Source organism: Petromyzon marinus, chromosome 19, assembly GCF_048934315.1.
Source record: "Petromyzon marinus isolate PM22_M1 ecotype Great Lakes invasive population chromosome 19, UKy_Petmar_22M1.pri1.0, whole genome shotgun sequence".
In the NCBI taxonomy this organism is placed as follows: Eukaryota; Metazoa; Chordata; class Hyperoartia; order Petromyzontiformes; family Petromyzontidae; genus Petromyzon; species Petromyzon marinus.
Window position 1 is genome coordinate 11351899 of NC_133685.1, and position 27825 is coordinate 11379723.

Here is a 27825-nt window from a genome sequence, read left to right on the forward strand (position 1 = left end):
CTCATAGATAAGAGGGTTGGGGTGGTGGTGCAGCGGCTCGCTCACTGCACGATGAACCCAGTGACAATAGTTTGATTCCCAGCCAGAGGCGCGTGATATCTAAACGGGTCATGGGCGACCTCATTTGCTAACCTGCACTGACCAGAATGGTGAAGTATGGTCAAATAAACACCCACAGCCAAATGGCACAGAGAGGACTTCATCCATGCGGTAAATGAGACATAGCGCTGTAAATTATTGTTAATCTACTGTTTATGAATGTACACTGTATTTATGCAGCATATATCAACGGTTCTAAAAATATAAATACAATATATAAAGCCGTATACTAATTAATAGGCAAATAGGTTGCTATAGCACCACTCCTATCCCGACTAGCTATGGAGACATGGGCACATCCACAACAATAACGGAGCTTTTCCAGGAAAGCCTCACCAAATCTCAAGATGCTATCAGAACGGCCAACCAGTGGGATGTTTAGCAAATTTCTTGTTGAGTACTAGGCATGCAAAATACATAGATACATTAAAGCTTACGCTCATGATACGTGCATTTAATCATGTGTGTAAGATTTGATTATTTAACTATACAATTTATAAAAAATTGTATAGTGAAACATCAATTGTATGCAATTGATATTCTCATGTACAAATGAGATGGTGAAAACAACCCAGAAAATAATCCATTCTAGAATCGAATCGTGACCCTGAATGATTTGAATGCAAGGAATCCCTGGGAAGGGTGGTTTTGTTGGGTAAATCATGGCATGCCAATTAAGTACAAACTGTGCGAGAGGAACTGGAATGCAAGGCTCTAACCTATGCATGTACGAGGCTAATTTGAAATCAAACAGATCAGTAACCCATTTGCTGGACTGCTGGCCACCAAGTAGACATCTGGCAGTCCACCGACACCACCTACGAAGCTTTGGTCACAGACACGTGTTGCCATCGTTCGCCAATTCTGACCACGTGTCACCGTGATGGGGCAGGTCCCTTCTCGGCGCCAGCAGCTCAGCCTCTGACAGCCACAGCTCGGCCTCGGAGGAGGAGCGGGAGCGGTCATCGGAGCACTCGCTCGGGGCTGCCACAGACGTGGAGAGCGACCTCCCGGCCTCGGCACTCACCAGCTCCACCGAGCTCAGCGGCGGCGGCGGCGGCAGTTTCGTTGGAGGTGGCGCCGGGGGCAGTGGTGGTGTTGGTAGTGCCAGCGGTGGTAGGGGTCACAGTGCGGTTGGTCGCACTGCCGGCGGTACTGCTGCGAAGCTGACCACAGCGAGCGTCTGCCGTGGATTCGTCGACTTGGATGTGGATTAACTGGGCAGGTGCTGCCAGCTGAGCGAGATCCATTGTGACAAGAAGTCCTCATATGGCCATGGCCATTATACTGAGCCAACGCAACAAATGTGACCAGCAGAATAATAAATAGTACTTCATGTTTCCCTGACCCAAGCAATGCTTTCGCAGATTGCTGATGTCTGTTTGGAATATTTAAATTATTAAAGGGATTTATATTAATTTTTATCGGCTCTCTGTCAAACCTTGTTTGGCGAGTCGGGAAAAACCTGAATTTATTATGTCTGCCTGGCCAGTGGTGGACTTTTTGGTAGGAACTATGAAATACTCAAATAATATGACATGTTTGAGCCAGGTTTAAAGAAGTGACATTGCTGGATGCTCACCCATTTAATTGCATAATCATGTGTTTTTTTTATTTAAGGCTTTCCTTTGACAGGGTGTAAATAGCACTACTATAAATGTAAGTTGTAGGCTGGGTACTAGATCTATCAAAGTGTTTGGTTGACAGTTGATTTCCAGAAGAGTGCAGCAGTTAAAACGTTGGTGCAAGTTTATTAAATCCTCCTCGACTCTGTCCACCCAGCAATATAAATGGATACGCTACAATCGATCGGCAGGATGTGTGTGGCAGGGTAAAGTGTGGGTACTTCGACAATTTATTCATTTATGATACCTGTTTACCCACAAAAGCCTCACTGAATCCATGACTCTTTTTCAGGAGGGGTCCTGCCACCTCTTCCAAGATGTCTGGCCAGTGTGGTAGAGTCCGCCAAATTATCCTCGAGGGGCTCTCTCGAGCTCCCTCGAGTGGACGCCCTTCCGCCAACAGTGGCGTGAGCGACCAATTGCAGGGCTGCACCTATACCAAAGCGTATCGACTGTTGAAAAGGAAACGTTAAAGATCCAAAATAAAATAAAAATAAAAACAATAGCTAGAATTCATCCAAATTCCAAGTTTGCAAAGATAGCCTTAATTTGTTTAATTCAATGTAGGAAGTTTATATTGAATATTTAATAATTAGCCAAACAAATAATGTCATCGGGTAGGCTGTTATATATTGTAGTTGACTATTTAATGTTCCAGGCACTTACCCTCAAGCCCACCACTGCCTCTGGATGCTGGTGTCCCATATATGTGGTCCCAATAATGTTTTTTTTGCATGACCAATTACAACGAATGCAATAACGTTTCAGGCTGCTGGTATGGGTGCTGGCCATAACGTTTCCTTCAACCGGAGTAAGCCATGGTTGAGTAAGGCCCAAGCCATTCTCTTGATAGGTGGGCTGTTTGCTTTAGTTGGCTCGATGTTGGATGAGACGATTTAACAGAAAGATGCCTGCATTACAAACGAAGCAAGAAATGACAAATGCTGATATAATTATACAAGGTGCACAGCAAAATCATGGACTGGATTCCGGTGTTTGTTTGGAATGGATACAGCATTTCAGGTGTCCTGCTGTGTCTTGCACACGAGGTGGTTAAATGTCACTGTAAAAAAAATCCAGATGGCTCACATCAAATGTGGCCAGTGCTCTTTGATTTTGGAGATTAGTTCCATGTAATTCTTTGGCTTGCACCAGACATGGGATAGAGAGCTGGATAAATTTCCGATTTAATTGTGCAGAGGAATTAAAGAGAAAATTTAGGTCACGTGCATGCACACACAGCACTCCAATTTACACACTAAACATGGAAGGTATGACAGCATGGAAAAGTGGGATGCGAAATGCAATTAAATTATGAATACTTTCTATCAGTACAGTAGTAACAGCCCAATTTAGCCATTAGCAGCACAATTTTTTTATTTTTATGCCATCTTATGGGCTTGATGACAACTATGTTTTCTCAAACGCGGACGTTTAGCAGAGTTCTGAGGATTTTTTCTTTTGCACATCACATTTGTGTTATTATAAATTGGCAAGTTTTGAAGATTGAATTAATACTTTCTTTTGTTGCTCATTGTTAATGCAGAATGTGTTTTTTGACCCTGCGTAAACAACAGCAGTCCATACGTACCAGCTGCTGTACTGATGTTGGAGCAGCACTTTGTGCATGCATAGATTCACTCCTGGAAAAGCTAACGCATGCTTTGATATTGTGAATGTGACATGGCCAAAATAAAGGCCATTTCGTTGGAACTGGTGACTTCGAACTCAAATGCGATAGCACTACCTCTGGGTCACCAGGTATCATTTATGTGGTTTGAAGAACGCACGGTGGATGATAAAGAAGGCATGCGTGATTCCATTCCCAATAACTCCTAAAGCCATCACAGCAATGCAGTAAATAATATCCTGCTATTGACCCTTCACCAACGTGGCCAATACATTTAAACTGAATTAATGGTTCACGACACAAATGTTTTCTACTTGTTTCCAAGTTCTGCAACATGGACTTGGACACAGCAGAATGTTGAAATGGGTGCATTCGTACATTTCAACATCTAATCAATGGACATCAACCCAATGTTTTGAGTCTACCACTCTTCTCAAGTCACACACCAAACTGGCATCAGCTGGATTATGAATCAGGATGTATCTGTGGATTGTTACATAAAACGGAAAATATTTTCCAAAAAACAACACAGTGTGTTTCACACTAATTATATCAGAAATGTGTTTATAAGGTGCTTTTATGTTTATAATTCACCTTGTTAATTTCCCAGTTTGCGGGCATATACAAATTTGATAAACCCCAAGGCTTTAAAGTTTATTGGAACTCAGATCATCTGCAGGTGAGATTGGTCGAATAAAATTGTGCACCGTTGAAAAACTTGACAGCTACATTCCTCCAAAGACAAACTGGCTTCAGAACATGATTAAACAGTGCCTGTGTCGAATTACGACAGTACACGGTAACGCCCATGTTCCTGAGCTCTTTGTAATTTGAAGCATGCGTTTGCCAATTCGAAAGTTTCTCGAGGCGTAATTTTTTTTCTGGCCTGCAAAATGAATGTTTACGATCTTAGGATGTGCATGTAGCACTCAACTTGAAAACCTGTCCAAATTTGTGTTTTGGTTTTCATCAACTGAGGTGCTATGTGATACGAGGGCATTATGAACGACTGTGACAGTGCAGAAGTAAAATCCATCCAGTGGTAATGTGGATGATGCAAAATGTATGCATGGAGTTCATAAACTTATATTTGTCAAGATGATAACAACAGAGTAATGGTGATGAAACCATTCCAAGCCATAACGGTTTTCATTTTAACTCATACTTTCTGTATTGTAGAACATGCAACTCAAAATGAATTAAATCTAACGTAGCCATTAAAGAGACATTTCCTTATTGGAAAACAGTCAGTTATTCACCTTATATGATATAATTTCTGCGGGTTATTCCTTCTACTTATTGGAAACCCATTGAATGACACCATGATATTTAACAATGTATTTGAGGATGGAAATGCGCGTCGGTTGTGGTGTCCTTTACCATGCACAGCTTCGGAGTTCTGGTTGAAATTATTTAATGGCAAACCAAACAATGTATCTGAGAGACCGTTTTCATATTGCCAGGAGATATTGGGCAGAGAATTGGGCCCTTGGCATTGGCACTATGCTACACAAGCTCAATGAAAACATTGTTTAGGTCCAAGTCATCCGTACTTATAAAGTCACTCCCGTTTTAACAGAAGCTTCGTCTTAGAGGCATGAATCTTGGTATTTCAGTGGATTCGAGTCAGTGTGACTGTGAGTGAAAACAACAAAGCAATCAAATCTTACAGCCCAATGACGCTGACAGTAACATGGATTTTTTAAAAGAAAAATACTCGTGCAATATTTGGACACAATATTACGAATACATAAATCGTCATAAACAATTACCACAGCACAATCTTATTAAATTGTGCTACAGGGGCTTTAAAGACCATTGAGAGTACCCAGGAGATTGGTATAGAATATTTACAGGAAAGTTTGGCACCCAGTTTCATTGCTAGGGCAAGGGTTAAACTCTAAATAAGACCGTGATTCGCACTAGAAACCTGATGTCAAAACGTGGACCGTATTGTTCACACGTGTTGAAGATAAGCCCAACTGACTCAATGTTACCTTCACATCCTCAACTACATGTTGGCTTAGCTGCCCACCGACACAACATATCTCCGTGGCCAGAATGAACGTGGTTCAATGTTGCCTGTGAAATACAGCCAGCTTGTCCCAGATCTCCCTGATGGCTTCCACTTATTAATAAAGTGGCTGGTCAGACAAGGGGTAGGGAAAGCGATCAACATGGAATAGTATGCACGAGCATTAATTTGATCAAAGCAGGCTACCTGCCTGTGCATTGTAACGCGGTTGCGGTGAGGTCACGTCTCACCTGATTACGTTTCAAATCAACGTGCCACTAAAATAACATCCCGATACCTTTCGCCGTGAAGTTGCAAAAGAGAAAAAAATATTATACGTGTAAAGTGCTCGTCATTGCGTATCTATATATCAAACTGTGTACAAAATTATTTTAAAAAATCGCAAAACTAATGACAAATACAGTAACCTAGCTATGGGTGCTTCAGTTTATACAACGGAATTCACCGCAATCGTCTTGAGTAGTTCATTTTCTGTCTCTTAGGCACATTAGCGTTTTTTGAAACGTGTACAGTATGCGTATATATTCAGTACATGTACGTGTATAAATACAGCCGTTCAGCTAATACACAAAAAAGATCAGTATCAAGGTAACGCCACTTGCTGGATAACAAATGCGATTGTGGCTGTGGATCCCACTGAATACCAGCGGATTCTCGGCAATTCTCTCAAACATTCATGAACCGTGTACAGATTTTCAATATCTTAGCGGGGAGACTAAGTGGCTGAAGGCTTGTAAAGTTTCCACCATGTTTTCGCATGCTGTCACGCTTATTCCATAAACTTGCTTTATATATACTGTACGCAAAGTTGTGATCAAAATGGTTTGAGAATTGACGTAATGAAAATGCTCAGACGAAATTATCGCTTTATTTTGATTTCGTTAGCTCCATAAATGCACTATGTCATGTTATACGCCAATAATAGCGGTTACTTTTGTTGCTGTAGGCTAATTGATAAAAGAAAAAATTGTGCAAACTGTTCACGTCCCATTCCCAAAACATTTTGAACACACCTTGCTCGCATACGGTATGCATAGTGTACCGTAGTATGATTTGACCACTCGTACAATTGCAGATTTTAAATGTGCTGAGCTTGATATCATGTGTACTACTATTTGGTACCCAGTGCTATTTCAGTTCTGTTTTTCAATGGTGTGGTGGGGTGGAAGCGGCAAGCTGGAGATTCCGGGTGTATAGCTCTTTAATCCTCATAGAGATGTGTTGTGGTCAAAATTGTCTCTGTTTAACAGAGCACATCCCACAATATACCAAAACATCAGGCATACCCTCACTTATCCAGAGCATGTAATTACAGTGCACTTATCAGCAAATGTGCGATGGTGAGCGTGATAGAAGCCAGTGTCTCGATAATGAAGGGACAGGCATATATTTTATTTAAGCTCCCCTTGACAGCTCATTTTTAAGGCATTATGGGGAGCCTGTCATAAGATAAAACAAATATTGTCCCTTGTAGTTTCATAAGTAACGGCTTTTTTTCACTGACAGAAAATGTCTTGTAAACATAGCTGGACAGGTATTGGACTGCTGATTTTGTTTACAAGAACCGGTGATGAGTGGACTTGCCACTGGCTTGATCTGACCTCTGTGAAGGATGTTTTACATTATAGCATACGGCCATTTGCGCAGCGGATGCTGCGGTGGACGTGCTCTGGCGTGCGACATCATCACCGTTGTCATAATGCTTTTAAATAATCTCAATTAACATTAGTCTGGCGGGTCATCTGGAAATCACATTGGAGGCTTCTTCGTGAAATCCACAACAAGGTTTTACTTCGTCTCCAAAAAAAGGCTCCCTCCAATCTCATCATTGTCGACTCTGCCGCTCAGTTCTAAAACAGCACTGATTAGGTACGCATTGCAAAAATAAGGCTAAAAGCAACCTAAAGGGATTTTTGTTCCATTTTTTAAACGTTCCATTTATAAAGCTATTGCTGTACAATATACATTACGGTCCATTATACGTGACCGCTACTTGCTGTGCTTTAATGGAAGTGCACTTAATTCCGTAAAAAAAAATGTTTCTTTTTTTTAAACAACCATTTCACTAATGCTGTAAACACACTACCACCGGTATTCAACTCAAGGTTTAATTTAACTCCACATTCGGGAGCATATTGACCGGTCCCGAGTTTTCCATTGTACCGGTCAAACCAGGCATCCGTTGAACTTGCAAATGCACACCCACTTTAAGGAATACCCGAGATGGCTCACTTTGCTCTGGATTACGGAGTTTTTAGTTGAACCCTGTATCTACTTGACGACTTCAGGGATTTCCTTAAGTGGATCAGTTTTACAGTACAATAAGATGCAGAAAAAAAGTAAGGTTCATACAATACTTGTATCCTCAAATGTGATGCCATTTCAATCAGAGATTCATCCACCATGTATTTACCTTATTTATGTGATACCTTGGTCTGCCGTAGGATTGGTATACATGCTTAACTGGAACTAAAAGTAAACATCTTAACGAGTCAAGGAAAGTCCAAATTAGATTTGGGGTGCTACGGTGGTGAGATGTTAACTACCTCGCCTGGTATACAGGTTCTGGATTCTATCCAAACCCTAACGCCTGTATATTTGGAGTTTGCATGTTCTCCCCGTGGTCATGTGGATTTTTCTCCTGGTCCTCAGATTTTTTCCTCCATATTTATAAACATGCATTTCGAGTATTTGGCTGCTATAAATGTCCATATGATAAGCCACATTGAGCTATCATTTGTGGCCAGGTCGCTTCTGAAAACGAGTTATATCCCTCAGTGGGCCTTACCTGATCAAATAAAATAAAAATATAAGTAAAAAAATATTTTGAGCTCTGAACAAGCATCATAAATGCTACCATAGCAGCTAAGGGAGATGTATTTGTTTACAGGCTTGGGTTTGTTTGATGTTTAGCCAAACCACATTTGTATTTCTTGCCAATAGGGTATCATTCTGTCAGGGTTGTGCATTATGAATTAACATAACATGTTATTGGCATTTAGGCAGTGGCATTTACCAATACAAGTACTGAATGTTGCCAATCCCTGACGGGCACACATCTTGACATAAATGCAGCCTTGTTGACAATTATGCATTTGGGACTTAAAATACTCTCTGTTCCTTCCCTAGTACAATATCCAGTGATGGACATTATTTTGTAAACTCTCAATCATCTATACAGTTTTTTGAAGAGCTACATATTCGTGGAATTGTCTCCATTGCCAGATGTATAATTACAAAGTCAATATCATTTGAAAATGGTATATGATTACTGTAATGGAATGCATTTAATCCCAGTGTCTGATTCTCAGTCTCACACGCAGGCCACATCTTAAGCTTGGTTCATGTTGTCTACAATATATATTTTTATTATGAGATTTTCAAGTAATATGGTAACTTCATTTACCATATAACCTGGGACCAATACTACTGGGTTCCTACTGGAACAAAAAAACTCACTCTTGATGGTTAAACTGCAAGAATAAATGTGTTTTTTAAATACAGTACCGATAGATTGCATAGGACATAGGGTAAACTTCAATGTACACCAAAATGAGAAAAAAATACTCAACGATCTTTCACAAAGCTTAAAATACATTTTTAGCAAGTTTATTTACACAGATTGTTAATACAACTTAAAGACCTCCTTGTAAAGAAGCTTATTATTAATAGAGCTCCTCTACATGAATATATTTTATGTGACCGGGTCTGCCTCGGAGCGACTTTTAATTCAGCTTAGATGGCGCTGTGTTGTACAAGAATAATTCACAAAAAGACCAGGGTTCATTTTTATGTTGAGAAAATGTTAATGCAGATTGTTGGAGTTGCAGAAAGGAATGAAAGAGTGTTGCATTTTAAAAATAATAATCTAAATATAAATTACATTAAGGAGGCTATGAAATAAGGCTTCCATATAATTATATAAAAATTGATATTCATAAGCCCTACAAATATTTGAATCAATAGTGAATTAGCCTTTCTCATCACCTTAGCCTGGCTCCGAGTACAAACGTTTTCCAAGGTTTCAATAACCTGCCTAATTCTTGCTCTTTAATGCAACCCATAACAGTAATACCCGGGTAGACTGGTAACAGACTTCTGCAGGATGATACAGATATTAGTTTTAAAGATGATTGTGGACACTGGGATGAAATAAGGCACTATGCCTTCAGCATACAACACAGCCACGACCTTAAATGCACCACCAGTCAAAAATAATACTGCTGACTGATCAATGCACTGATAACTTATTTACATACCATTTGCCCTTCAATAGTGCACAAATGATTTAATTTACGTGAAGGCACAATTTAATAATGTGTCCTACAAATAGAAAACAGATTACAGTATTTCCTGTTTTATTTTTTGCAATGTTAAATGTTCAATGCACGTTAAATTGGATTTATCCTGTGTGCTATTGAAGGGCAGAGGGTCAGTTTGTGAGAAGTGAAGATTCCACAGTTCATTCATGTTGCCATTTTTGCAGCTATGTTTCAAGATGCACCTGCAATTTATGACGACTTAATCCCAACTCACGGCATAATTAAAAAGACGAGCCAAACTGCTCATAGAGTTGCAACTGCAGACAACTAATTATCCCTACAGAGAATTAGTCAGTCACTCTCATCACCAATCAAACCTACACAGTTGTGTTAGAAGACACTTCAGCATGTCTGTACCAACTGCCTCTACCAACGCCCCAGCAGTATAGATTCACTATTTATAAATGTGCATTATGTATGGAATTGATCTTAAAGACTGTATGTTATTTATTAAATTATTTACATTCATGTGAACAACTAAAATGGCACAGAAACATATATTTGGATGTGCTGTTTTTAAATATTTTATTTTGCAATCTTTGAAATTCTATGCAGTGTATTTATTTATCTATTTATTTTGTACTGTGACATTTAAATGCACTTTATTTGGAAAATATTATTTGAAAACCTTTTTTTAAAAAATAACGTCAACTTCATTAAAAGGAGACACCTGTATAAATTAATTACTGTTATGAACACAGTGGAGGTCTGTGTTGTAGGTTATTGTCAAATGTGTATATAATTAACTTAAGGAAAACATTCATTGCATGATCTCACTGTATCCAATACAAAATAAACTTGAGAAAACACGTTGTCTCTTGCATTTCAATAACGTGGATCCATTTCCTTCAGGTGTTCATTGAAATTAGGAATTATAGCACTGTATTGCATAAAAAAAATGCGAGTCCCGCCCAACGTGGTTCTCATCCATGGCACGACAACGTACTGGCCTCGACTGATATGGACAAATATATTCGAATTGTTCTAGTTTCCTAAGAGGAAACACTATAACATATGATGGAATGCATTACATCTCCATTCACAAGTTATCCTGTACACCTGTGTACCGTGAATACTGTGTTCAACTCTCTCTGGATGTCCATGGACTCGTAAGACAACTCCAAGACAGCTGGAAAATTAATAGTTTAACACGTAGGCTTTCGCGACCAATATTACTCATAATAAAGGTTGTTGGGTTAGATCGCGTTATTTAACAGGTCCCTGCAGGGTGGGCTGGTAGGACAAGTCTCTGCGCTGTCTATTGCTGATTTTACACCCAACAGCACGAGATTTCACCTCGTTAAAGTATTGAAAGGGGACGGACGGACGGACACATTCATCTATTGCAGGCTGGTACACTCAGTTTACAACTTCGTTCCTACCAATATAAATGTGTCGTAACCCTCCACCACCCGACACGGCCAATTAACAAATAAGTGTCACGTTGACAAAAGGCAATTAGTTCGCTACTTTAGCCCACCGGTGTGTTGAAGAGTGAATCCACAACATTTACAGTTTGAGTACGACGTTTCGCTGGTAATTACATCCAGCATCATCGGGCAATTCGCCAGAATGTTGGAAAATTAATACTCTGTTCATTTATTTGGCACTTAAATTCCCCAGCAACTTAAACCGCTTTGCATCACATCTCATACATTAGGGCACCCCCAGTGACAGCTGTCACTATGCAGCACGAGGCAACTCGGCACTGGCCTGCAAAATGGGCAATTGCCAGTAGGGGGTAATGAATGATCGGTGTAATCCCAATTGTGAGTACAATAAAACATTGCATCGTTATACAGTCCTTTAAAAACGCGAATAGCATTCCATATATTTTAGATGTTTTAATGTGCAAGATCTCTTAAGAGGGTGACAATACACAGCTAAATAAAGTGCAGTCAAATTTATAACAATCATGTTTCAATAACCTACCATTAAAATGTATCAGGCATAAAGTTATTTGGCATTTTAACTTAGCTGGCATTTCACTTCGCAGTATATGCAATGATTATTGAAACAATTTAATTGACAGCTATGTTATGGCAGCGCCAGGAATCTGGCCTCTAAAACACAGGAAACTCACAGCAATGCAAATGTGATGCAGTGAGTGAAGATGATAATTAACTTCACAAATTACCACCCACATCAAATGTTTTTGTTGCCTCATGTGGCTATTACTTTTGCAGAGGTATATAAATTGTATTGCAATTTATTTGATTAATCAATAGGAATAAATTATTTCAATCGTGAAGTTGCTGCCCTCATGGATTGGCAAGCGGAATTTTTTTTATTATATTTCGTGTTGTTTCATCTAGTATGCTGTCAATAATGTAAAATAACCGTAATAATTGAATTAATGTCATTTGTAGTTGTTTTATTGTATTCTGGAAACATTTAAATCCTATGTGTTTGACAGTGTTTACCAAAACAAAGCTTAGGGAACACTCAACAATTGTCATGTTTATTACATATCTAGTTTTCAAAGTATTAAATGATAAAGCAATAATTTGAATACAGGAATTTTAACTTTAGTTTTCATTTGACCACAACTATATTTGGTTTTACTTTGGCGCAGGTAAACCCCATTGAGTAATACATGCTCATTGCCGATTTAGACCTGGTTCCACCAGACACCTGGTCACAGCAAAGCACCAAGAACAATAAAGATTCAACTGTACATGGTCAAGTTTCTAATGACAAAGTCGTGCAATCAAAATGGTTCTAGGACAACAAAATACAAGGCTAGAATAACGCTTCACAAACAAAAACTATGATAACTTACGTTTTCAAACCACATACACTTGAAAGTAAATCTGAGATCCAAAGGTGATTTAATGTAGAACAAGGACGTTTAGATCCCAAACAATTTCACTCGGTTATTCCAGACCTTAGGGACCACCACATGGAATTTAAATACGTACCCTATTATGCTTTCCAAAATGAAAATGTAATGTCTGAAATAGTAGTGCAATGCCAATGTGAGTAGTCAAGCATCAGTGAGAGGAGTTAACATCAGGAAGAATTTAAAAACAAAGATTTAAGAAAGCAATGCAATTTTCACGCCCATTAGTACACAAGAGCCTACAATTGTGAGTTTCAGAACATTTGCTCGACAATTTTTTCATGGCACCCTGCATCTGGTATGGATTCCACATGCACAAGAACAAAAAACAAAGAGTGGATTTGGAAAGTGAATTGTGACCACCAAATTTGAGACAATTAAATGCATCTTTGATGCAATAAATAATTACACCCTCCTCACAGCCTGAATTCTTATAATACACTTGTTTGAAATTTGAGTGCAAAATTAGTCATACATTCTAAGTATCATAATTGGTTGGATTTATAAATGTAAAAAAACCCTTTAAATTATTTACGTCTTAAAATCATATGTAGTTTGCATATGCACAGGTACATACACAGTGTGTGAATATACAGCATCAGGTCAAGCATTGAGAGAATGTGATCATGAAGTTGTACAAACTCCTAAACTTATCTTGAATTCACAATTTTACGTATTAATCACATACTATTCTATAGTAACATGAGCACAGTGACAAATGCAATAATTGTTAAACGTGAAGAGTATCGTACATACACGTTTGTATTGTCACGTTCTCAATGATTTTTGACTGTCCATTCCAGACAACACTGTTCGAGTAACTACTGTGCACCTGTGCCATTTCAAAATTATAACCAACGACCAAATGCCACAAGCGATGCATTTGCAGAAGCTGCCTTGCAGAATGATTCCTTGCTCAGTATTCCAAACAATCCCTCTTTCGTTTAATTCTCATTCTACAAAATAGACACCTTCATCACCAATGTCAGAATCCATTTGGGCAACAAATCTAAATTACATTCAGTTGTGAGACAAGTACCCTCAGAGTACAGAATAGGTTTAACCTCCATAGAGGCAACACCACCTATTTGCTTTTTTTGGCATTAGGTTCCACCAGCTGGTTTGTTCACTTGGTTTCAAGGGTGGAGGAAACAATAGTAGGAGAGGGCGACAAGGAAGAGTCTCATTTTATTTGGATTTGTGTGTCTCGATGGACAGGCCATTGTCAGTTCCCCCGGCGAGAGGTTTGAGGCGCCTGTGGCTGCAACGCTGGATGAGAGCTCCGGGCATCAGCGCCGCAAGTGCAATGGCCAGCAGCTGCAGCATGGTCGCCCAGGAGAAGACGTCATCCAGGGAAGACACCTCGGAAAGGATGCAACCCGCCTGCACACAGATAAAGTTGTATGGCAGCAGGCCTGCGGAACAATTAGGGGGCATTTTGTCCACTCGTTAAAATCCGTTTGGGATAGTATGGTGCGCATCAAAGTGCCAGACCCAATGCTTTGTAGACGATGATGTAAACATTTTGGAAAATTTTTTTTTCCTAATTTCTTCCTTGAAGAGCAAACAGAAATACTGAGATGGATCGAAGCAGCAACACCAGCTAAATAAAAAGAACCATGGTAGAAATTTGTTCAGCCACGTCGTCACTAATGAGCTGATAAAACAGACATAAGATGATGGTTCCTTCCTTTATGCGCCTCCCTATACATCACTGCAAAGGTTTACATAACAAATCGGAATGACAAATGATGACCTATAGCGAATGCATGCTTCCGATGATTAGAATTAATGATATTGAATAAAACTGTGGACCTGTTTGTTTTCATACATTGCTGATCAATCTCAACAGTGACGGGGAAACCTGTGTACTAACGATGACGAATATAACAGCTGAAGTCGAGCAAATAAGCACGTAAAAATAACAAGCGTAGAATAAATAATAGGGTAAAGATTAAAATCGTTGTACTAAATGATGACACTAATGTCGAATGAAAGACAGAAACCACTCAAAACAGAAACTCGTGATATATTATTTAAAATATTAAAGGAACAAAGTTGAGTGGCAACGCAGCAGTTTATAACTGCTGCTAAAAATTACTTGAGGTGGCTGGAGCTAACACGGCTGAAAAACCTGAGCTTTAATCCAGGTTTCAGTCAACTGTGATCAAAACCGGGCTCTCAAGTGAAGCAAAGTGATGGTCTTAGTTAAGTCGCCAACAATTACAAAAATAAACTCTCATTATATTTGTTTTTTCACTTAATTAGGCTTTTTATTTAAAGCTTTCATGACTGCAGGGATTCATATTCTTGGTTCTTTCGGTAAAGTCACGTAGAAAGAACCAATAATATGAATTAAGCTTATTCAAGCTCTAAAACTAAACATCCTCAATGTTATTGACATGCGATGAACAATATTTAGAGAGCATTAAAAGATGTGTCCACGTATGGATAAAAAGGTCTAAATTAATTATGAATCAGGCCTAATGACCTAACTTCAGAATGAGTTCTTTGAAGTAATCTTCAAGGTCAGTCCTCTGTGCACAAGACAAATGCAACTGCTAGCTGCAGAATTCCCAAAGGAAATTATTTTATTTAAAATTACGCTGATCGGACAAACGAAATATAATTGGTGGGAATGTCTTTTCAGAAAACGATTGTTTTCACAAAACGATTGTTTTCTGAGACCCTCCCTAACTGGCTCCATAAAAGAGCACCGGGTTTGGAGTTCACGATCTCGTGCTGACCTACGGTGGCCTGACCTGGCCAAGTCCTCAAGGTGTCTGGCTGTCATGCTGCGTAGACGCCACAGGAGCGGTGCTCCTGAATTTGCCTTTCAGTTCTTGATTTCTAAGCTTACTCGTAGAGAGCATGCTGCTGTGCAATGGTAAATAATGATCATACCCTCCTCACCAGGGGCGGAGCCAGGATTTTGACTTTGGGGGGGGGGCTGACTTCAATATTCTGAGATATCAAGTGTTTATGTTTTACAATGGGCGCCACAAATGTATAAAACGAATTTTATTGGATTTGAACGCGGAGTTTATTAATAGGTCGAAGCCGCTGATGTGGCTAATAAGTTCGCTAAGTTCGAAAGGCTGCCGCTCAAGCAGCCTGCAGGGCAGCACAAGGTGGCAGCCTGCAGGGCAGCACACAAGGTGGCAGCCTGCAGGGCAGCACAAGGTGACAGCACGAGGTGGTAGGCCTGCAAGGCAGCACACAAGGTGGCACCCTGCAGGGCAGCACAAGGTGGCAGCCTGCAGGGCAGCACACAAGGTGGCACCCTGCAGGGCAGCACGAGGTGGCAGCCTGCAGGGCAGCACACAAGGTGGCACCCTGCAGGGCAGCACAAGGTGGCAGCCTGCAGGGCAGCACACAAGGTGGCACCCTGCAGGGCAGCACGAGGTGGCAGCCTGCAGGGCAGCACACAAGGTGGCAGCCTGCAGGACAGCACACAAGGTGGCAGCCTGCAGGGCAGCACACAAGGTGGCAGCCTGCAGGGCAGCACACAAGGTGGCAGCCTGCAGGGCAGCACAAGGTGACAGCACAAGGTGACAGCACAAGGTGGCAGCCTGCAGCATTTTGCAGCAGCCGGACATCCGGTTATCCCGATTACCGACTTTCACAAAATTTCAGGGGGGGCTGAGCCCCCCCCCAGCACCCCCTGTGGCTCCTCCCTTGCTCCTCACAATCCTGTACTCGGAACACTAAAATAAATCAGTTTCTTGACGTAATGAAAATGCACAAATGTTAAAGTTATAGCCATTGTAAAGGAACCTTGTCAGTCTTTTCAATTCGTTACTCCCACCTCTTCGGTGTCGCCATCTATTATAATTATTTGCCTTCCAAACGTCTTCTGCCGTTTAAATTCAATTGAATGGGTTTTTTTGTTGCGCGGAAAGTCCCATTTATCCAGTTACGCAGCGAGTTGCGGTTGTAACGCCCGCAGAAGCCACTCGCAGCAGAGTTATTGTTGGGGTGAAGGGGTAGCTCAGCCAGCAGCCAGCCAGGAAACTCGAGGCGCATATTTATTAAAATGTTTGTACTGGACATATGCATTGTGTCATTAACATATGTACACTCAAGAGCATCAGATTGTGCATTTGAAAATGTACTGTTTTATTCAATGTATATGCAATTGAAATTCTTGTGCTACCTTTGTGCTCGTGAAGTATACATAACTGTACGAGACGTAAAAAAAATCGAAATATAACGCAAAAAATAATCCACTCTTTGATCGATTTATGACCAAAACATTCTGATTATTTGTGGAACCAACGAGGAATGAAACCTTACAGTTGTAACATTTTTATATTTGTATGTATTGTATCTTACTTTAAGCTCAGTCATCAGCCTTGCTTACCTATTAGCACAGAGCAGAAGAAATGCTTGATGGGAATGTTAATGATGGGAGCTGTGATGTTCAAAAACCAGTTTGGGGACATTGGGAAGAACCTCAGGAACAGCAGAAAGAAGAACAAGCTCTCACGGTTTTCTTCCACCTTGAAATATACACAATTACAAACACACAATTAACATCTATATAAAATAAACGTACGAGTGTGAAACCACATGCTAATTATTCTGTGTTGTTTTAACGAATGCATTTCATGGACTCAATTAATTAGTCGGTTGCAACAATGGAGACTTGTATATATGCATGAATTATGTACAATTAATTTTAGTGACAGCTACACATTTATAAGCAAGGCCTTTTAATGGTGGGCTATTATCAAGGCCTTTTAGTGGTGGGCAGCTGTGCAAATTTAGCAAAATACCAGAGTACTGGCAAAGTAAGAGTCCTTCACTGGGTTTTTCTATGCCAATAATTGATTTGTATCCATTTGCCTAAGGCATAATCTTCATGGCTCAGCAAATGAAGATCCTTCTTCGCTGATCATGAGGGTTGGACCATTGCTATCCAAATACAGGTGGCATCCAAATACAGGTGGTATCCAAATACAGGTGGTATCCAGTTTACGACGGTCCGATTTACGAGGATCCACATTTTTGAGGTTTATCCTCGTCGAGGCTTGTCATCCTCGCAGTGCTTTTAGCTAACCGTTAAACAAAGACGGTCACTGCAACACACGCTTTCAGATGCGCTTCTGTGGTCATCTGGAATGCTCTTCCTTCTGATATTAGGAAGCCACTGGAGCGATGCACTTTTAAATCTGAATTGAAAACTCATTGGTTAAGAACTGCTTTTTTGTGTTTAGTTTGTTGACTTTCTGCCGCACCTCCGATTAGCACGGTTGGCTACGTACCGTGAAAAGGAAGTCCATACATACATACATAATGCCACCATGAATTTACGACGCAGAAACTCGATTTACGACACATCTTCTGACATGACTCCCAACACATTTGAACAGTCAGTCTGGTTTCCGATGTGACTTCGCGTGGAACTTTTGTTATTTTTGAGTGTTTTTTTTGTAGAAAATGTATATATTAAACCCTATTAAATGTCTGATAAAAGGAGAAACACATTGGCAAGTGATGTTTCTACTGTTTATACTATGGGAAATACAGTCTGATTTACAACGATCCGATTTATGACAGGGTTTCCAGGAAAGCATTGTGTGTCCCGACGGCGAGGACTGCCTGTAATGAATTTAAACGAAATAGTTGTTTGTAGTAACATGATGGTTAAGACAACACAGTCCAACGACAAGAGCCAAAAGATCACCAATGTCGTATTTTATTTCATGCCATGTATATTTTGAGAACAATTATAACAAAACGCAAACAATGATTATTGCTGACATACTTTATAAAACAATATCATATTTGGCTCCAAAGAAGTTGGCTCAATTTAAAAGCATTTTTAAGAAAAATTGAGAGTAATGTCACATGTTATATTTGCCCGTCAAGTTTTATTATGGCACCATGCAGCTCAATTGACTACAGCCTGATGTAGTGATCAGTTGTCAACAAAAACAATACGTTTTCATGTAACATTACAGTAAAACCTTGGATTGCGAGTAACTTGGTCTGCGAGTGTTTTGCAAGACGAGCAATTTTTTAAAATAAATATTAATTTGAAAAACGAGCGAGGTCTTGCAATACGAGTAGCACGTATACGTTTTGTCTGCCGAGCGTCACGTGATCACAACTGATATACGAGTGCTTTCATATACGAGTGCTTTGGATTACAAACACGTTTCCGGAACGAATTATGCTCGCAATCCAAGCTTTTACTGTACATAAAAGAAAATGCTGCAAAGTGTCATGTCTCATTACACTTCAGTGATTGACTGCCTTTAGTCATGCTCACCTTTTTCTGCAAGGCCTCGACTTTGCTTGGGAATTTGCTGATGATGATTTGTTTACCGAACACGCGGGACAGTAGGTAGCAGCAGGTAGCCCCACAGGCTGTGAGCAAACAGCAGAGGGGCAGACCTCGCCAAAAGCCAAAGAGAGCGCCTCCCAGGACGTTCTTGCCAACGCACACACCGCCACCAGTGTTACATTAACATGAGTAGATTTTATCCAAACAGACTCAAGAGTTTCACAAGGCTTTCATTAATAAAAATACAGCCAGCGTGCCTAAGGGGCAGATAACATTTGATGCTGAATCATTCCAGCAGAAGGAATGAGATGTACAGTTTGTCTGAATTATGAATCTTACAAATGTACAATGTGGACAAATGCATGTGACATGTTTACTAACCTCGTTAAGAATTACACATTTAATTTAAAAGGTATACTAAGCCCAGTCTACATAACGAAAGGAGCCATCAGTAGTAGTGGGCTAAAATTAGATTGAAACTTGGAGACATAAGTGCATGCATGTATGTGTACCCGTGTGTGCCTGTATGACCAATAGGGAGCCATACTAGATGGAAATTCCCCCGGCACAGCCATAGAAATATTCTTGAACTATGTGGTTGAGAAATATATAAAATAACGTAGGAGCCAGAGGACATCCTTGTTGCACCAAAAGGTAAACAGGGAATGGCTCTGACTCCTGGCCACATATTTTTACCTTGGCCTGCCCACCATCATGAAGGTCCTTAATGATTATGACCAGAGAGTCAGACACTACAAAAGTACACAGAACAACCCAGAGCCCTGACCTATTGATGACATTATAGGCCTTGACCAGGTCAATAAAGCAAGATGTAATTCCTGTTGGAATTCCCTGCACCTCTGCTGTAGCAGATGTACAGAGAATATGGCATCTGTGCAGCACCGCCCCAGCCTGAAACCACATTGGGTCTCCGCAAGCTTCTCCTCAGCCTATCTGACAAGGTGATGTGGATTAATCTTTTCCAGGACCTTTCCTGTCCAGTGGTCCAGACTGTTGTAATGATGTCATATAGGGCAGTCTGCACACAAACACCACCCTCCCTCAGCAGCTTTCCTGGTTTCAGACTATGGATTGCTATCTGTACATCATCAACAGATGGTACCTCAGCCAGCCACTCACAGGGGTGACTACTTCTTCTTTTTCCAATATTTGAGGCACTGCAGTCCCAGCAGGGTCATCCCCACCTTGCCCCATAATGAGTTTAACCAGGCTGGATTTTGCGAGGGGCTCACAAATCCTTGAAAGACCTGGACAGTCCCATTATTGAGCTCCTCTGTTCGGCAAGGCTGCATTGGCTGGGGCATATAGCCTGCATGCCGAGCCACCACATGTCCAAACAGCTTTTGTTTGGCTGGACAGAGGATGCTGGCGTGGCATGGGAAAGAGAAGAAGTGGACTGATATGCTACAGGAAGATACGCCTTTTGGCGTCCTCTGGTCTAACACCGTTTGAGACGAGGCTCGAAAGAAAGCTGTCTCTGGTGTGAACCAATCAGTTTCACAGACAATGCATATATGATCAGAGTATGTTTTTTTTGCATTCTGACCACAAGTATTGTGGTTAATGCAGACATGATTCCTTGTAAACGGTTTCAGTTTGGTTTTTAACATCTTAACACCTGTTTTGTTGCCAGAAAAGAGAGGAAAACCTATTCTCAGGAGGATGTGGAGTTGAGTGGACTTGCCGATAACTGGTACCAGTGGTGTCAAGATCGGCCTCTGTGGAGGAGGCTCGTGAAGGAGGCTACTGGGCAGTTGGAGGAAGTTGCCCTCCAACAACAACGGAGGGCAGAAGAGCAACACTCACAACAAGTGGAGTGTCAGGCGGCTAAAACACAGCACGTTGGCACAGTAGTGGGGACAGGTGGTGCATCTGCCAGTCATCTCGGTCTGTCAATCCATGGCACCTGGCTCTGTCCTGTGACCGCCTGTCAGCGGGCCTTCGACACTTCACGTGGCCTCAAAGTGCACTTAGCCTGGCACAAGCGTCGTGGTGACGTCACCACCACTTAGTGGTGAATGGCGGTTGTTGTTGTGCATGCGTGCTGGCAGTGGTGGTGCAGTGGTTGCCGTGGCATGCGGACATCAGCAATGCGAATAGAAGTCCAGCCAAGTATAGTACTGGCCTCACCACTCCCGAATTACGAGCAATAGTGTCGCGATTAGAGTGCTGCAATACAAACCCAGCCACCGAGTTCAATTCCCGCTCATGGCCAACACCAGTGAAAATTATCTAAACAAGTCATGGGGCCTCCCGTAGGTCGACTCAGCCTTAAATTAGTACCTTGTTGCAATGTGTAAACATCGCCACTCGGGAGAATAAGGCAGCCAGGCATGATGCTGGTCAGTGACCCCCCCCCACCCCATGCGCTGCACTTGCCTTAAAAAAGTGCTCGCTAATGACAATTGTCCCAAAAGTCTGTTAAGGCTATACAGGAAATCGTTGTCTTTGATTGTGTCTGTGTGCTGGCAGTGCTGGAGCAGTGGTTGCAGTGGCATGCATACATCAGCATTGGGGATACAAGTTCAGCCAGGTATGGTACTGGCCTCACCGCTCCCTTGTGTTTTACCAGCTTTAACAGGTTCCTGTTTGCAGCAATTGCCCAGTCTGTGTGGCTATATAAAGACCTTCAAGTGTGTCTGTGAGGAACAGTGGAGTGCGCAGTTCATCCACTGTACTACAATCATAACAACCCAAGTTTGAATTAATGGGACACTGGGTGTGAACTTATCCTTGGCTTATTCGAGGTCAACTAAGACTTAAAATGAATATCTAGTGGATTGTGGGAACATTTTTCTTGGAAACACAAAGGCAGGCATTGACCACACCACCACATTGTTAACACCAACCTCAATAGGTGTGCACCAACAGCACTTGCCATGTTATTTTAATGCTAATTGTGAGATATTAATATTTTTAAAGCATGTGTTGATGGGGCATTGGGGCTATGTGGGAGCATTTGTTAAAAATATAAGCTGACTCACCAGAAATACGGAGCCAGGGATGGCGAAGGTCTGCTTGTACAGATAAGCAGAGCAGAAGAGCAGCAACACATAACCTGTCTGCTCGGCCTTGTAAGAGTTGAGCACCTTTGCCAGCTGCTGCAGCTCCTCCAAGTTTGATGGGAAGCTTATGGCACTGCCATAGGGCATAACAGAACAAAGGTTCATGTACTACACAGGGTTACGTGGCCATACTTCAATATGCTATTGAGTGCGGATTAGTAAAGGTGGTGAGCATAGATGGCGAAAAACTGAAGAGTGAGGAGACACTCATTTGAGAGAAGATTAACAGGACTAAACATGTGCATAGTACTATGCAGGATCGGTTGGAAATCTCAATATCCATTTTACATTAATCTACTGGACATATAAAGGGGACTTTTTACCCACCCTGTACATGATGTTAAACAATCATGCGGTGTTGTGGAAATGTGTATTTTTAACTTGTAAGAACCATACAATTCACTCGTGCCCTGCAAAATGAATTAACTTGTTTTAAAGCGGAATATATTACTTCAATAATTTTATTGCAAAATTCGCACTTTGCTTCAGAACAAGCCTACTATTGTGGAGTTTTTTGTTGGTACCTTGTTCTCAAAAAACATGCAGAGGTGTCAAATTTTAAATGAATTTGGGAGCTCCCTTGTCAGGGGCTTTGTACTACCAAGAGCCTCAATATTCTTATAATTTACAAATCTTTTTGATTAGGCGCAATTGACAATTTGTATCGGGACTGAACAAAGATCATGTAGCAAAAAATTGTCACTGCAAATTAGCACAAGTGACATTTCTTATTTTCATAAAATGAGAACTAATCTATTTAGTACAGTGGTTCTCAGCCTTCTTTGGCCACTGTTGTACTCCTTTTTGAATTGTTTCAACTGAGTAACCCCCTTGCCTGACCCAAAATGGTTCTGAGAAATAAACGTATGAATAATGAACATCAATATTTTAACTAATTGTCAATTTTTTGAAGTATCCTAACTAGTTAGTAACTATCAGCGAATAAAAAAAATATATCAACGGATGCTCTGCATGCATGACGTAATTTGTTCCCACTCACTGGTTACTCTTGGAAACCATATTGTTTACGGTCAATGAGTTAAGAATGGCCTTTTATATCGCTCTAGGTTACCAGATGGATTTATATTGGCAGTGTGCATCAGTTCAAATATATATTTTTAAAGCACAAAAATTCTGCATTAACACATTACACAAGAACAAAATATTAAAGGCAAACGCTTCGGGCACTGTCCCCAGTGTGATTATGAATTACAAAGCTAGCTCAGTGTTATGAATTTACAAAAACATGAGCCTGGGTTTCACACTGACTCGGTCGTGTTGGAGAAGCCGGGTGGCTTGGAGGACAGGTGGTAGAGAGCACCGCTTGCCAGAGCAAACATGAGCAGGGGACCAAAGTAGTATCCCAGTGACATCCTTCTCCCCCTTCTCTTCCTTCTGCCGGCCTTCTTGAGACCCTGCTGCTGCTGCTGCATCGACAACAGACACCATGACTGTTACGCCAATAATGACAATAGACAATGCTGACACGCATTAAAGGAAATAACTACTGCCAGAGAATATATTTTAATCACGTCATATTACTGTATGGCATAGTGCATTTGCCATACACTTACACATGTAACCACACACACGCATATGCAGGTATGGCGAATGTATACTGCACAATGCATACTCTGTATGTGTGTACATAAGTGCTATATATTATCAGGCCACAATCTGCTGAATGTGACCATGATAAATAATGTGTTCAAATGATTGCCGGTGGGTAGTTCCACAGATTCTGCAACCTAAAGTCAGTTTTCAAAATAATCTTAATAAAACAGTATATGACGTGGCATATTATTTAAATTATTGCACAATATTGATGGTTTTAGAACTTATGGATTTCTTATGCAATAAAGTCATTGTATCACACATAGGAATGCTGTGGACTGAAGTTAGTAAGAGTATGTCCACCACCCCAAGTTACTCTGACAATTTCCCCATAATTATAATAAACGGGGACACATTTTTTATCTGCATTATAGTCCTAAGTGTTGGATGTCCCTGCTGAAGTAAAAAAAGCCATCTCATGATTAGACTACCATGATTACCCACGTCTTTAAAGTGTAATAAATGAAATGTATGTCCCAAATCGTGGAACAGCCTTGCTGGGAAATTTTGCTGCCGAAGGCTCACAAGGGCTGGTGGACAAAACATTTTACAACATTTTAATGTACGTGATAAAACAAACTAGTTTACGTTTGTAAAAGTTGTAAATTTTGTGGCTTGGCTCTCCAACACACCGGTGTGCTGTATGAGTGACGAATTGGCATGTTTTATTAACGTGACAACCCTTACTAGTTGGCTGTGTCAGGTGGTGGCGGGTTTTAACGAAACATTTATACATTTGAATCAATTGGCGGTGACCCGGGGGTGCTAGAACCTCCATAACTCCGAAACCAGAAGGCCTATGAAGACGGGAGATGTCACTGAGCCCGATACGCACGCCAAATATGGAAATAAAAAACACGCAAAACACCCAATAAAAAAGAGGGGCTGCTGGGGTATTTGTGCATGGCAACGGCTGTTGATCGCTTGTTTTGAAAGTGCATCAGGATGCTGGTCTGGTCATTCCCCAGCACGTTCTGCTTCTTACGGGGGCGGCCACCCCCCTTGTCTTTGGGAGCGAGACCACTTGGAGGCAATGGCGCACCGGGCGCTCTCTCGGTACGGCCGGCGGTCACGGTCGTGCTGGCGGGATCGACATCGTCGTCGTCATCGCTCCCAGCGTCGCCCTCCGGCAGGACAGGGTGGTGGTACCAGCGATGCTCCCAGGAAAAAAAAAAACCTTAAACTATGCCCGGCCCACCAATAGTTTGCGGTGACCCGGGCTACCGCCAATCGATTCATTTACACGATCTAACCCAAAAAAAACCTCTATTATGGACCGCTTACGTTTATTTACCAACAGTATATCTTTTCTACCTGCTTTCCACATCAGTCCTGTATAGGGTAGTTTATATATATGTATGCACAGATGTGGTGTATCTGTAAATACTATACACTACAAGTTAATTAAAGTTATTTAAAACAACTTAAACCGCACTGCAGTGATAACAATACGTTGTGTTATTCAATTGGGATTATATTCAGCAGCAATCGCCCCCATCTCCCATTGGCCAACTCATGCCTCAGTGTCACTCTTGTGAATGAGACTCATCCTGGTCTCTTTAAGATTTCTCCCATACCGTGTCAACCCATACAGTTTACCCGTATTCTTGTGTAGGGGAAATTGAGTTTTCAGGTCCATACGGCGTACAGTCGTTTCAATATGGGCAAGAAAAATGTTCCGTCTATTTGTGTTTCTCCCTTGTGGTGGGACTTGTTATGATGAATGTTGAGATTTCTAAGGGCACGGGGAGACCAATAAGGTCGGAATTGGTCTGTAATAAGGTCGGCACTGATAAGAGGTTGACAGGTATGGACTTCTCACCTGGTGAAATAAAATAAAACTTGAAACGTGTCATTGTACACCGACTCTCATTGTATGCAAAACGCCATTAATGTATGAAAAAGCACCAACACAAACATGTTCTGATAATTATATATGCATTGTCTTTAATACTGCTTGATCTACACCAGCGACAGTCTTCTTGAGAGCCTAGTCTCACCAGTGTCATACCAGAGAACGCCAAAAGGCGACTAGTACCAGGGCAATGCACTATCAGGGCATTTATACCTCGTCTTTTGGCGTCGTTCTCTGGTCTGACACTGGTGAGACTTTGGGTCCTAGAGAAGGCTGCCATCTCTGGTGTGTAGGCCAACCAGTTTAAAACACAATGTCATATACTACCGGAGCATGGCGTTTGCATGTTCACCACAAGTACGTGTGGTTTACGCAAACGTGATTCCTTGCAAAGGGGTTTATATTTGGTGTTCGAACACCGAAACACCTGTTTTATTGCCAGAAAAGGCTTCAAATCAAGATTAAAACCTATTTCTTTCATAATTTGATACTGGCAAAAAAAACGCACCATGAATATTGATACCACCGTAGTCAGTCGCGTTACGGCGAGCTAAGAGCCCTGTTGTCAATCTCATGCGGACTCGGCAGGGCGATTTTAGAGGGTGCTTCAAAAAACAAATGTGAACACTTTTGAGAAATTTGCAACAATACCACAAACACATTCCTGCGGAGGGAGCTGGTAGGAACGTTGGGTTGCTCGGTCAATGGCCAGGGTCAACGGCGGCACCACGTGGTGTATTCTGCAAACATGCCCGACTGTGAGGGCGGGCACAAGCCGGCGTGAGTAGGTTAAACGTTGAGTTTTATAAGGGCACCACGGGGTGACCAGCCCCTCCCCACCCAGCCCCACCCCTCACACCCTCCACCCAGCCCCACCCCTCCCATTTTTGGATGCACGACGGACGGACGGACGGCCACAATAATCCCGTGTGGGCTGCTGGTGTAGTAACCAGGAGGTTCCTACACAGCATCAATGTGCTGCTGCTGCTGCCTGTGGACTCGGAAGACCACGTGGAGAAGATTCCAGGCGTGCGTTGACAACGCTGGCGAACGAGTGGGAGACTCTTGGGGCTCTTTTGAAGCTGTTAACGTCACATTTGTTATCGCGTCACGGTGTGGTTGTCCGTTGCTTCTCCCATTAAAAACGATAGTTTCCCTATAAGCGTTCGCATGTTTCTGTTGGAGCACCCTGCGCTTTGGTGGCTTGGTGGAACGCGAGCGGCGTTGGCTCGGAAGGCGCATAGAAGTTCTGTACAACCACGCGCTGACCTCTGCACTGACCTCTGCACGTTCACATTTAACTGCACGGTTAGATGACCAAACCAAACGATAATTCTGATACAATTGTGCACAGTATTGTATCGATGCAACGTTTAAATATATACACACAAACACACAGAGAGAGACTATACTGTACATCATAACATTATCCACGTTGTGTGCTACAGACGGCGTGAAGCGTTAACCCTTCACTTAATGCGACCTCGTGTGTTCCCTGGCCATCGTGTGGTTCGATGTGGGTTTCAAAAAGGGGGTGGAGGAGTGTGGGGGGCAAAGAGCACAGAATAACCTTGTTACCACACACACACAGCTTGAAACAATACACGTAAAACCACAGCGTGTAATAATAAGTACCATGCTGGCTTGCCATAGCCGCTGTTGCGATGGACAAGCCGAACAGCTAATGACTTACCTCCTGTGCGTTTGAGAATAATGATCTGTCTCACTGCGCTTTGGTTAAGAATCAATGTCTCTTCTCTCCGTTCACGTTAAGGTCTCGGGATATCTTCTCTCGTAAAATTACATCGGCAAGGGGCGGAAGCGCTCGGGTTAAAGTACCGAGTGACAGTGCACAGACGGAGGTAAGGCGCACGAGCGTCCCCTCGTGGTTCATTGTGTGAACTGCAAGGGGCAAATTTCGATTTAATGCTTTCGTGAATGCAGGGGATTCATTCATCTTCTTGGTTCTTTCGGTAAAGTCATGTAGAGTGGAAATACAATAATAAAAAAACGAAACGTGATAAAAATTAAATTCTCACGACGTTTCGGCCACAACACAAGTAGCCCTCTTCAGGTGAAGAAACAGGACTGTCCAGAAGACAGCGCTTGAGTGAACACTGCCAAGCAAGTGCAGCGTCTTTTAAGCTGTGTGGGAGGAATTAACATGTGAATAGGGATAATTCAAAGGTGGAATTTGTCTATGGATATGATATACCATGTAGTTTAGATTGAAAGGTATAATATTGTATAGTAGTCCAGTTCATAGCACAGTTATAACGCAACACAGGACAGAGCACCGTGGCAGTTTTGTTGTATCCTTTTGTACACCCCCCTCCTCCGTTCCGAAACTTGTCCCTATTCACATGTTAATTCCTCCCACACAGCTTAAAAGACGCTGCACTTGCTTGGCAGTGTTCACTCAAGC

At 41.6% G+C, this 27825-nt stretch overlaps 2 protein-coding genes across 7 annotated transcripts in view; one reads left to right on the plus strand and one right to left on the minus strand.

The window, feature by feature from the left end:
• LOC116943840 (uncharacterized) overlaps positions 1-10520 on the plus strand; it is a 78727-nt gene extending 68207 nt beyond the window's left edge. For all 4 annotated transcript variants that reach the window (XM_032957088.2, XM_032957087.2, XM_032957086.2 and 1 more), the window contains one exon: positions 992-10520. In XM_032957088.2, coding sequence (XP_032812979.2) covers positions 992-1316 — 325 coding nt within the window. In that variant the 3' untranslated portion in view covers positions 1317-10520. The remainder of the gene's footprint in view (positions 1-991) is intronic.
• A 1020-nt stretch (positions 10521-11540) lies between these two features.
• Positions 11541-27390, minus strand: TMEM41A (transmembrane protein 41A). 3 transcript variants are annotated; one of them, XM_032957092.2, is made up of 6 exons: positions 27094-27261; positions 23201-23355; positions 21851-22004; positions 18831-18992; positions 16917-17055; positions 11541-13968 (listed from the first exon to the last, which is right to left on the minus strand). In XM_032957092.2, exons 2-6 carry the CDS (start codon positions 23302-23304, stop codon positions 13742-13744), a joined length of 786 nt encoding a protein of 261 aa, XP_032812983.1. In that variant the 5' UTR covers positions 23305-23355; positions 27094-27261; the 3' UTR covers positions 11541-13741. The 3 variants fall into 3 exon arrangements, with proteins under 3 accessions (XP_032812983.1, XP_032812981.1, XP_032812984.1); XM_032957090.2 differs by having other exon boundaries at positions 23201-23358; positions 27094-27260; XM_032957093.2 differs by having other exon boundaries at positions 13726-13936; positions 23201-23358; positions 27094-27390.
• Between the last annotated feature and the right edge of the window lie 435 nt (positions 27391-27825).

Excerpts from the sequence above, each read along its gene's own strand:
- TMEM41A (XM_032957092.2), bottom strand. The coding sequence starts at position 23,304 with ATGTCACTGGGATACTACTTTGGTCCCCTGCTCATGTTTGCTCTGGCA. Across the intron at positions 22,005-23,200 it reads GGCTTCTCCAACACGACCGA|TGCCATAAGCTTCCCATCAA; the intron begins GTCAGTGTGAAA and ends GCCCTATGGCAG. Across the intron at positions 13,969-16,916 it reads CTTCTGCTCTGTGCTAATAG|GCCTGCTGCCATACAACTTT; the intron begins GTAAGCAAGGCT and ends ATTGTTCCGCAG.